At 40.9% G+C, this 12,724-nt stretch overlaps 1 protein-coding gene across 1 annotated transcript in view; it reads left to right on the top strand.

Annotated features, from left to right (window-relative positions):
- The window catches only part of LOC124000155 (gamma-aminobutyric acid receptor subunit beta-2), a 90,857-nt gene that overhangs the window by 55,138 nt on the left and 22,995 nt on the right, over nucleotides 1–12,724 (top strand). The window contains exon 5 of the mRNA XM_046306335.1: nucleotides 3,109–3,191. Coding sequence (XP_046162291.1) covers nucleotides 3,109–3,191 — 83 coding nt within the window. The remainder of the gene's footprint in view (nucleotides 1–3,108; nucleotides 3,192–12,724) is intronic.

Raw genomic sequence — 12,724 nt, forward strand, 5'->3', positions numbered from 1 at the left:
ATTTCGTGCGTGATTGTACCTGTCTTTGTGTTAGTCACCAGATAGGCTGTAATTAGTTTCACTCGTTTGTTGTTTTGTATTCTCAGTTATTAAATGTACAGCATTTTCTTCATTAAATGTCATGAGTAACCTACACGCTGCATTTCGGTCTGACTCTCTACAAACAACAGACAAACAACATTACAACTGTAGATAGTTTTTTGCAATAGGCTGCACATTTGCAAAGACTATTTTTGTATATTTTCTACGATGCGGCTCTGTTTTTCGAGTTAATTGCCACAGTCATTATGTTGTCTTCACAACACAGACTAGAGGGCACGAGGAGTTGATTTTTCGCAAGTATTCACGTCATCCATTTGCTTTGTTCTTGTTGAGTTATGCCAGTAGACTTCCAAGGTTACCAAAATTGGTCCTGGGGACCCTCCCTGGGTGCACGATTAGTTTTTTTTTGCCCTAGCAATACACAGCTGATTCTTTACGAGATAAAAATAGATTTGACTCAGAGCTGAATACTTCCAAACCGTCTCTCACCATCACCCTCATCTTTTCTCTCCTGATATCTATGTCTTGTTAGTGTGCTCTGTGTCAATAAGAATATACAATACATTTGGAAAGTATTCAGACACCTTGACTTTTTCTACATTTTGTTACATTACAGCCTTATTTTAAAATGTATTAAATTGTTGTTGTCCTCATCAATCTAAACACAACTCCCCATAATGCCAAAGCAAAAACATGTTTTTAGAAATGTATGCAAATGTATGAACAATAAAAATAGGATATATCACATTTCCATAAGTATTCAAACCCAACCCTTTACTCAGTATTTTGTTGAAGCTCCTTTGTCAGCGATTACAGTCTTCTTGGGTACGATGCTACAAGCTTTGCACACCTGTATTTGGGGAGTTTCTCTTGTTCTTCTTTGCAGATCCTCTCAAGCTCTGTCAGGTTGGTTTGGGAGCGTTGCTGCACAGCTATTTTCAGGTTTCTCCAGATGTTCGATCGGGTTCATGTCAGGGCTCTTGCTGGGCTAATCACAGACATTCAGAGACTTGTCCCGAAGCCACTCCTACGTTGTCTTGGCTGTGTGCTTAGTGGCATTGTCCTATTGGAAGGTGAACCTTCACCCCAGTCTGAGGTCCTGAGCATGCTGGAGCAGGATTTCATCAAGGATCTCTATGTACATTGCTCATTTCATCTTTCCCTCGATCCTGACTAGTCTCCCAGTCCCTGCTGCTATATAAACATCCCCACAGCATGATGCTGCCACCACCATGCTTCCCCGTAGAGATGGTGCCAAGTTTCCTCCAGACGTGACGCTTGGCATTCATGCCAAAGAGTTCAAACTTGGTTTCATCAGACTAGAGAATCTTTGCCTCATAGGTTAGACAACAAGGTCGCTTATGATCCGTCAACGTCAGAGCTCTCCATCTAGTCCTGAAGAACTACTGGTTGTCAGACCTTTATTGCAGCCCTTCCGTACCCACCTGATTCAGCTAATCATGGTCCCGACTGAAGACATTCATTGTTGATATTTTGAATTGGCTTAGTTTAGTAATGGACTGGAATAAAAGCCTGCACACCCAGCTCCTCAGGACCAGAAGAGGAGTTCCCCCAATCAATGTGAAGATCCGACAAATGTAGCGTAGCAGTGTCCAGAGGATACAGTATGTCGCTGAGTGATTTAGTGCAGTGTGGGACTGTTACCAGTAGCTATCCTGGTTGGCCTTGCTGGCCTGCAGCTACCTAGGGTGTGATTCACCTCTCAGGTAGGGGAACCTGGAGCGTGAACCTGGAGGTTTGGCCTTTTAATCCGTGGCCCCATGGACTGCACCTACAGATACAGAATCGTGTACGGCTTGTTTAGTGTTTCTGTAGCCATGGACTGCACCTACAGATACAGAATGGTGTACGGTTTGTTTAGTGTTTCTGTAGCCATGGACTGCACCTATAGATACAGAATGGTGTACGGCTTGTTAGTGTTTCTGTAGCCGTGGACTGCTCCTACACATACAGAATCGTGCACGGCTTGTTTAGTGTTTCTGTAGCCTTGGACTGCACCTACAGATACAGAATCGTGTACGGCTTGTTTAGTGTTTCTGTAGCCATGGACTGCACCTACAGATACAGAATGGTGTACGGCTTGTTTAGTGTTTCTGTAGCCATGGACTGCACCTACAGATACAGAATAGTGTACGGCTTGTTTAGTGTTTCTGTAGCCATGGACTGCACCTACAGATACAGAATGGTGTACGGCTTGTTTAGTGTTTCTGTAGCCATGGACTGCACCTACAGATACAGAATGGTGTACGGCTTGTTTAGTGTTTCTGTAGCCATGGACTGCACCTACAGATACAGAATGGTGTACGGCTTGTTTAGTGTTTCTGTAGCCATGGACTGCTTATTTATCTGGCAACATACTGTATGCTGAGAGCAAGCTAGATAAAAAAAGGTTCATATTTACGCACGTGCATCTGTAGGCTTACTCACCTGCTCTATAGACACACCACTGTAGACGGGCTGGTTCACAGAAAAAGACGATCATGTCCATTGCTGGTAAATAACCATTGTTTTGTATTGTCTTTCATGGTCATGTGTCTTGGAAACTTTGAAAATGAGTTCTTTATTTTAATTGTCTAATCTTGCTGGAATTGCTGCTACAGTGTTATAGCTGCTAAATAAGGTTAAGATAATCTAGAGATTTATCCAACGTTGATTTAACTGGGGATCAATATCAGCTAATGGTTATCGTCGACTTCATCACACTATTTTGTTTATCTGTACACTGACAAGACACAGGATGAGAGCAGTACATTATGAAAAACCTCCTGACGCTGCTATAAAAAGCCAAGCCGTTTAGTAGCAATATGTGTCCTTGCTACTAGGGTGTAGTTATCTGCTAGACCCAGGGCCCAGATACTGATTGATATTTTGATTGTAGGAAATTGTCTTCATACTAATCGGCCTTGGACCTAAAGCTGCAATTAAGCGATTACCGAGTGAAGTTTGGATCCCATCGGCAGTGCTGAGTACCACTTGAATCTTCAATGTGACCTCCTTGGTCTGTACAGACTCTTGACAATGTGTTTGTCCTCCCCTTCTCTTCAGGATCACCACTACAGCAGCTTGTATGATGGACCTGAGACGATATCCACTGGACGAGCAAAACTGCACATTGGAGATAGAGAGCTGTGAGTTTCTATATTTCTCGCTTTCAATTCAACTCATTTCAATTTGATTTGAATTGGCATAAATGGGAAACAGCATGTGCCAAACCAATGCTCTGTGCTAGCACTGCACATATATGCAATCCACAGTGTAAGACGTACAATTTCTAGTCGGTTACAATAACACAATAATATCTCAAACCTTGAAACCACTTGGAGCCATCGCTGTAAGAATGTGTTGCTGTACAGTAAATGTAGCCCCATGAGGGGAAATGAACAGTGCTTCCTGTCAGCCGATTTGACAGTATACTATTTTGCATCACTTCAGCAATTCAGGGATTTCTGCATAACAACGTTGTGCAAGAAAGGAAGCCAAACAAGGCAGTTCATTTGGAGGCCAAGGTCTACTGTAAATGCTGCTGTTTGAAAAGTGTATTCCTTTCTCAACTGCTTGGTAAATGCTTTATGGCCTTTCTGTGCCCCACATTTATCACTTTAAGAAATCAAAACAGAAAACAAACGTTTCAATCAAAAAAAGATCTATTATCACCTTCCACTCTTTTATTCATTCTTGTTTCTGGTGAGTATTAGTGTGTAGCCTATTTCGTTCTTGCTGAATCACTTCATTTCCCAAACAGCATATCAATGTTTTTTTACTAGATTTCTCATCTTTGGAAATATAGCGACAATTTGAAAGGTCACGCAATGCAAGAGCATGGGGCAACAGCACTACATTTGCATTATCCTAATGATGCTGACCTTTATCTTGACAGAACCAACTAACATTGTGCATCCATTGTTTCTCCGTATTAGGAATACAGTGAACAAAAATGACCTAATCAAATCTAATTGGGACCTGTTTTGCCTTTGTCGAGAGTGTAGTTTTGTGGAGGCAAATGTTAGGTCCAGTGTGGTCCTGTTCAACTGCTGTTCAGACATGGCTCAGTAGCTAAAGGCAGGGACAGAGAGCGTATGGGAGTGTACATGCCTCACAGAACACTTCAGCTCTCAAACACAAAGCCTACTCCTTCATTTTGGTGGCTGATTTATTTCCCAGCGCAACAGCGACTGTGTGGAGTGAATATGTAATGCATCTCTCCCTAATAAAAGTGGAAAAACACGAGGCTTCATCTTTTTTTCCAGAAGTTAATTCATTTATTATAATTATTCAATTGCCTTACAAAGCAGCGTTAATATAATATTAATAATATTGAAATGTTCTTGTTTTGTAACATGGAAAGGTCTGCTGCCTATTGAGTGAAACAGAATACGGGGGAAGGAACGCAACCAAAACATACTTAAATGGCATGTTGTAAATCACAATTAGAAGTCCACTAGGAAGTGAGTGTGGAAATGTGATATAAGATGCAGATTAAGTTCTATAGCTCTTCTGTCTGCAGTGTTATTACATACAGCCAGGGCCATAGCTACATATCAGTATTATTAGTCGAGGTCTCAACTTGAAAGTTTGAATAGTAGAATACACAAGGTGCAATTTTTGAAAATTGTTTGTGCATCAGCAGTTTTCCTCTTGTTATATGTCACTCACTGACAGTCACTCAATTAGCCAATGTCAGTAAAAAAAGTGATTGGTAAATTAGTGTAGTTAGTCTAGCCAGCTATGTAAACTCGTAGTAATCATGGCCGAATTACCGACCAGGCACGCAGGTCATGTGCCCAGGGGCCCTGACCTCCAAGGAGCCCCAATTGATTTTGTTAGTCACTCACTCAGATATCATGTAAAAATGTGTAAAATTGCAGGAAATTAGCTTTAAAACTGTAAGAAATAATGCGTTCTGTAAAGAAAATATATTTGTTTATCTTTTCTTAATAAAATAATTTTTTGCTAAGAGATCTCTCTATACGAATTCAATTATAGTTTTTAATCCCGGTGCTGATTTAATGTGTAGCGACTAATTGTGTAGCTAATAGGTTATGTGTTTGTAGATCGACTGAGCTGAATGAAGCTATAGCAACCAATGCGATAATAGCTGGGCAAGTTTTGCTTGCTTTTCCTGTTCTCCAAATAGCATTTAAGAGTTTTTTAATTGTATAGAAATGCAGTAAATGAGCTTCTACAACTTGGAGTCCTCCTGTGGTAAATTCAATTGATTGGACATGGAAAAGCACACACGTGTCTATATCAGGTCCCATAGTTGACAGTGCATGTCAGAGCAAAAAGTCAAGCATGTAGAACTCAGAGACAGGATTCTGTTGAGGCATACATTACTGCAGCATTGAAGGTTCCCAAGAACACAGTGGCCTCCAACCACCAAGAATCTTCCTAGAGATGGCCTCCAGGCCAAACTGAGCAATCGGGGGAGAAGGGCCTTGGTCAGGGAGGTGACCAAGAACCCGATGGTCACTCTGACAGAGCTCCAGAGTTCCTCCGTGGTGATGGGAGAACCTTCCAGAAGGACAACCATCTCTGCAGCACTCCACTAGTCAGGCCTTTTTGGTAGAGTGGCCAGACGAAAGCCACTCCTCATTAAAAGGAACATGACAGCTCACTTGGAGTTTGCCAAAAGGCACCTAAAGGATTCTAAGACCATGAGAAACAAGATTCTCTGATCTGATGAAACCAAGATTGAACTCTTTGGCCTGATTTCCAAGTATCATGTCTGGAGGAAACCTGGCAACATTCCTACTGTGAAGCATGGTGGTGGCATCATCATGCTTTAGGGATGTTTTTCAGCTGCAGGGAATGGGAGACTAGTCAGGATCGAGGGAAAGATGAACGGAGAAATGTACAGAGAGATCCTTGATGAACACCTGCTCCAGAGCGCTCAGAACGTCAGACTGGGCAAAGGTTCACCTTCCAACAAGACAATGACCCTAAGCACATAGCCAAACAACGCAGAAGTGGCTTCAGGACAAGTATCTGAATGTCCTTGAGTGGCCCAGTAAAGAGCCCGGACATGAACCTGATTGAACCTCTCTGGAGAGACCTGAAAATCGCTGTGCAGCAATGCTCTCCATCCAACCTGACAGAGCTTTAGAAGATCGGGAGAAACTCTCCAAATACAGGTGTGCCAAGCTTGTAGCCGTTTTCTTTGGTGCAAAAATATCTAAAACCTGTTTTTGCTTTGTCATTATGGGGTATTCTGTGTAGATTGAGGGGAAAAAAACAATTTTATCCATTTTAGAATAAGGCTTTAATGTAACAAAATGTGGGAAAGGTAAAGGGGTCTGAATACTTACAGAATGCACTGTATGTATTTCTCTTCATGCCTGTCAGAGCTGATGCATGCATATAGGTAAGTTCAGATGGCTTCTGAAGATATCACATATTGTGAGATGGAAGCTTTGTCAGGTTCAGAAGGTGGAAGGGAAGAGAGGATGAAGCATCAGAAACATAGTTTGACTGAGTAAAGAGAGGGGTAATTACAGGGCACCTGTATACAGTACACTGCCCAAGATACAGTATATGTCTGCAAGCAATAATAAATATCCAACACTTAATTACTCAAATCATTATTGTGAGAGCACTTAACATGCACAATACAATTATTGTGATGCAATTAGTTACTCTCCTTCTATAAATTGTTCCACTTAAATGCCCCTCTGTCTTCATATTAATTCGATTGTAATGAAATACGTCTTTGGCGCAGACTTGTTCTCTCCCGGGACTAGTAGTGTGACAGAGACTGGTGTTCTCATGGTGTTCTCATGGTGGGCAGTGGTTTGTTCCCGGCTCCTCTATAATGCATGTAAGTAACTCTCGGCTGTAGTAAGTGAAGTAGTCCACATAACGTATATCTGGGAAGCGATAACCGTGGGCTGTATTATTCAACAGCATGGCAGGCTCCAGGCACAAGCAACTTAAGCGGTCGCTTAGGGCCCCAGGCCGCTAGGTGGCCTCCAACCCCCTCCCAAAATGTACACTACCATTCAAAAGTTTGGGGTCACTTAGAAATGTCCTTGTTTTTTAAAGAAAAGCACATTTTTTGTTGATTTAAAATACAATAGATCTACCGTGTAGACTTTGTTAATGTTGTAAAGGACTATTGTACCTGGAAACGGCAGATTTTTTATGGAATATCTACATAGGCGTACAGCGGCCCATTATCAGTAACCATCACTCCTGTGTTCCAATGGCACGTTGTGTTAGCTAGTTCACGTTTATCATTTTTAAAGACTAATTGATCATTAAAAAAAACTTTTGCAATTATGTTAGCACAGCTGAAAACTGTTCTTCTGATTGAAGAAGCAATAAAACTGGCTTTCTTTAGACAAGTTGAGTATCTGGAGCATCACAATTTGTGGGTTCGATTACAGGCTCAAAATGGCCAGAAACAAATAGGTTTCTTCTGAAAGGAGTGGGAGGCCCGGGTGCACAACTGAGCAAGAGGACAAGTACATTAGACTGTCTAGTTTGGCAGAGTGTGTGTGTGTGTGTGTTGCATCAATATGCATGTGTGTGTGTGTGTGTGTGTGTGTGTGTGTGTGTGTGTGTGTGTGTGTGTGTGTGTGTGTGTGTGTGTGTGTGTGTGTGTGTGTGTGTGTGTGTGTGTGTGTGTGTGTGTGTGTGTGTGTGAGCGTATGTAGTGTAAGTGTATGTGTGTTTGTGCTGGAGTGTCGGTGTAGTATGTGTGAGTGTATGGGTAGAGTCCAGTGAGTGTACAGAGAACCAGTGCAAGAGAGTAAAAAAACAACAACAGAAGGCTAAAGCCAGCCCTGTTGAACAATGTCAAACTCCTGCAGTCGTATAGGCATGTTGTAGTAGTTGCATAGTTTTGTACATACACAGACCTGTGTTAGTAAAGCGTACTGTATGGACGACTACACTGTTTAAATCGAGCTGCCAGTGCCAAATGTAGGTGCAGTAGAATAGATTACATCTCGCTTCTTTCTGAACCCCTTTTTCTCAAATGTATCTATGAATATCATTATGTAATCATTGTTCAGACAACCTTGAGTACATTACTTTATTCTCTGACAACGTTGAGGCATTTAAATGACCTATTTTGAGAGAAAGAGAGATTAAATTGCGCCTGTGTACCATTTTGGAGAACATATATTGTGTTTGAGCGTATAATGCTACAAGTAGACCCTCATACCAGCCTTATCTCTCCACCTACATGCTGTTTTTCTTTCTAAGATGTCTTGGCAAAAGTTGAGAGGCCACATTATTGGGGTGGTTTTACACTATTGTCAGTGTGAAATTATGAAATGATCATCTCAATGTTCCACCAAGTAATAGTTACATTTTCTGCACCAGCGGTGCACAACGTATATAGAGAGCAGCACTGCTATGATATCCACTTTTAGAAACCACAAATGTCCTCTGGGGTCTGAACAGTTTGTACACTGGAGTATATTTCGTGCCTTAGATGTTCCTATTGCCACTCCTGCACGTTTGCCAACCTGCTGAGCTGAAGATAGATGGCTCACTGCACACTGCCAGACTTTAGAGCCAAGCTTTTAATTGGACACCAGGAATAAGATTAAAGTAGCTTTGAACCATCGGTATCAAACATGAATTTTAGTCATGTTTAAGAAGAGCCTCCCAAGCACATGCAGGGGGAATATGCATCAGCTGTTTTGGATTTGGACTTTTCCTGTGCTCTCTCCAGTTAAAGGGGCAATCAGCAGTTACTGGATACATGGTTTGACTTATAAATGTATTATATACAGTGCTCTTCATAAAGTATTCACGCCCCTTGACTTTTTTTCTACATAATGTTGTGTTACAGCCTGAATTAGAAATTGATTGTGGAGTCAAAGTGGAATTGTGTTGTTTTTCAACATTTTAGCAAATTAATAAAAATTGAAAGGTGAAACGTCTTGAGGCAATAAGTATTCTACACCTTTGTTATGGCAAGCCTAAATATGTTCAGGAGTAAAAATGTCCTTAACAAGTCACATTAGTTGTATGGACTAAATAAATGTTGTCATAAAGCAATATGAATACGTAAAAACACACTGTCCACCCTAACCACACTGCAGATGATGTGAAATATGGTATATTCCGCTACAAGAGCAAAATAAAAAGTATTATTTAAAGTAATGTTGAACCCATGATGGATTTTAAACAGCTCTTCAGTGTAATGCTTGTTCTCACTCTTACACACTACTCAGACGCAATCCCATAACCCGCTTGCACACATTATTTATGGGTCTCTTAACGAGACACTGCCATCTAGTGGATGTAAATTAACACAGCTATGTGCTTTAACCATCTGGCTAAAAAATCTGTACCCCACACATGCAATTATCTGTAACATCCCTCACTCAAACAGTGAATTTCAAACACAGATTCAACCACAAAGACCAGGGAGGTTTTCCAATACCTGGCGAAGAAGGGCACCTATTGGTCGATGGGTAACAAAAAGAAAAAAATCTCACATTGAATATCCGTTTGAGCATGATGGTGTATCAATACACCCAGTCACTACAAAGATACAGCCGTCCTTCCTAACTCAGTTGCCACAGAGGAAGGAAACTGCACAGGGATTTCACCATGATGTCAATGGTGACTTTAAAATAGTTAGAGTTTAATGGCTGTGATAGTAGAACACTGAGGATGGATCAACAACATTCTAGTTAATCCACAATACTAACCTAATTGACAGTGTGAAAAGAAGGAAGCCTGTATAGAATACAAATATTACAAAACATGCATCCTGTTTACAACAAGGCACTAAAGTAATACTGCTGAAAATGTGTACCGAATACAAAGTGTTATGTTTGAAGCAAATACAATACAACACATTACTGAGTACCACTCTTCACATGTTCAAGCATAGTGGTGGCTGCATCATGTTATGGGTATGCTTTTAATCATTAACGCTAGGGAGTTTTTCAGGATAAAAAAGAATTGAGCTAAGCACAGGCAAAATCCTAGAGGAAACCTGACTCGGTCTGCTTTCCACCAGACACTGGGAGATTAATTCACCTTTCAGCAGGACAATAACCTTAAACACATGGCAAAATCTTACCAAGAAGACAGTAAATATTCCTGAATGGCCAAGGTACAGTTTTAACTTAAATCTGCTTGAGAATCTATGGCAAAACCTGAAATGGTTGTCTAGCAATGATTAACAACCAATTTGAGAGAGTTGAGAGAGCTTGAAGAATTTTGAAAAGAATAATGGACATATGTTGCATAATCCACATGTGGAAAGCTCTTAGAGATTTACTCAAAGTATTCGCTTTCAAAGTGGATTCTCACGTGTTGACTTTGCGGGTTGAATACTTTTCTAATCAAGATATGTTAGTGTTTTTATATATTTATTTATTTAACGTTAGAATTGTTCTTCCATTTTGACTGAGTATTTTGTGTAGATTATTGACAACAAATTACAAATAAATATATTTTAATCCCACTTTGTAACACAACAAAATGTGAAAAGGTCAAGGGGTATGAATACCTTCTAAAAGCACTGCATACCCGTTTATCCTTGAAGAATAAAGCTTACAAATGCCTCATGAGCTTAGTTCAACTTTCATACCCCATCACAACCCAAAATGCAGTATTCATGTAAGCTTGTTTTACTCTAATGTTTATAAACAAAGTAATTGTAAACACTATATAGCCTCAAAACATGGCAAAAACTATAAAATAGCTATGTCTATGAAAATGCATCATATAGGGATGATTTCTGTGTTTTGAAAGTAACATATTTGGGAAAACGTAATTGATGACAAGTAAAATATTTTGGGACTGTGTCAACAATGGACTAATGAAATAAATACCAAAATATAGTTTTGGTGTGGAATTGTCTTTTAAGTCTACCTGTGTAGACCTTTGTTTGTTATGTCTGAAACTTTTGTTGACTCAATGCAAACTTTACTGACTTTACTGAGGCTTGGGCTCTGGTTTTTGTCTACTTTCGATTGCATTTTGATGATGAGGTATTCATGTATGAACCAAGGGATGTTAATAACTCCAAGCATGAAGGAAAAAGGAAACCGCACACTGCTCTTGATAGTATCACTGATCTTTAATAAGCTTACGTATAACTCCAAGCATAAAGCACGTTTTAATTCATTACAGGCCACAGCTTTGCCATGAATACTAACTGATATCCATCATCGTATAAGACTTACATGATTTACGCAAAATTCAAAGTCAAGCGCATCTCTCAAGTTAGGATTTTACCTGAGAGTATACCCCCCAGGATTTACCTGAGAGTATACCCCCAAGATTTACCTGAGAGTATACCCCCCAGGATTTACCTGAGAGTATACCCCCCAGGATTTACCTGAGAGTATACCGCCAGGATTCACCTGAGAGTATACCCCCAGGATTTACCTGAGAGTATACCCCCAGGATTTACCTGAGAGTATACCCCCAGGATTTACCTGAGAGTATACCCCCAGGATTCACCTGAGAGTATACCCCCAGGATTTACCTGAGAGTATACCCCCAGGATTCACCTGAGAGTATACCCCCAGGATTTACCTGAGAGTATACCCCCAGGGTTTACCTGAGAGTATATCCCCAGGATTTACCTGAGAGTATACCCCCGGGATTCACCTGAGAGTATACCCCCGGGATTCACCTGAGAGTATACCCCCAGGATTTACCTGAGGTATTCACCTGAGAGTATATCCCCAGGATTTACCTGAGAGTATACCCCCGGGATTCACCTGAGAGTATACCCCCGGGATTCACCTGAGAGTATACCCCCGGGATTCACCTGAGAGTATACCCCCCAGGATTCACCTGAGTATATCCCCAGGATTTACCTATACCCCCGGGATTCACCTGAGAGTATACCCCCGGGATTCACCTGAGAGTATACCCCCGGGATTCACCTGAGAGTATACCCCCCAGGATTCACCTGAGAGTATACCCCCAGGATTTACCTGAGAGTATACCCCCAGGATTTACCTGAGAGTATACCCCCAGGATTTACCTGAGAGTATACCCCCAGGATTTACCTGAGAGTATACCCCCAGGATTTACCTGAGAGTATACCCCCAGGATTCACTTGTCACTTTGTTTCAATGCTAATCAAGTTTGATCCCCTAACAGAGACACATTTGAATGTTTGATTTGAACCAAAATGTTAATTTTGAAGTCAAGGTACAGTATATTGTTAGTAAAGTCCAGACATAGTTTTCCCCACCACACTCTGACAAAGGCCTCCTTCCTTGGAACAATAAAACAAATCACTTTCTTTATTTTTTTCATTTTTATAAGAAATGTCTTTCTTGTACAACTTTCTTTTATTTAAGCTGTATAAAATGCCTCCTGTCAGATGGGCCGAGGACATGACCGGCCCTAGTTAAACAGCTTCAGTATTATTATTATATCTACAACTATGTTATCAAAAGGGAATTGTATTTATTTCAACCAAGGACATGGTTTAATTCTTGGATCGGGTCTGGAGCGTTCCCCTGCACAAGGAATTCCCAGCCTCTGTGGAAAGGCAGGGAGTTTTCTCCCCCCCCATTTCCTCCCTTCAGTTATTGTGCACCACCGATTCTGATTTGGGATCCATCCAAGCAAAATGCAGTGATGTAACAGAAAATAGAGGCAACATATAATTAGCAAAGTCAGGCTCAATGACATTGAAACAATGGAGTTAAGTGGATCAGATAAGCTC

This window comes from Oncorhynchus gorbuscha, linkage group LG16 (assembly GCF_021184085.1).
Source record: "Oncorhynchus gorbuscha isolate QuinsamMale2020 ecotype Even-year linkage group LG16, OgorEven_v1.0, whole genome shotgun sequence".
NCBI lineage: Eukaryota > Metazoa > Chordata > Actinopteri > Salmoniformes > Salmonidae > Oncorhynchus > Oncorhynchus gorbuscha.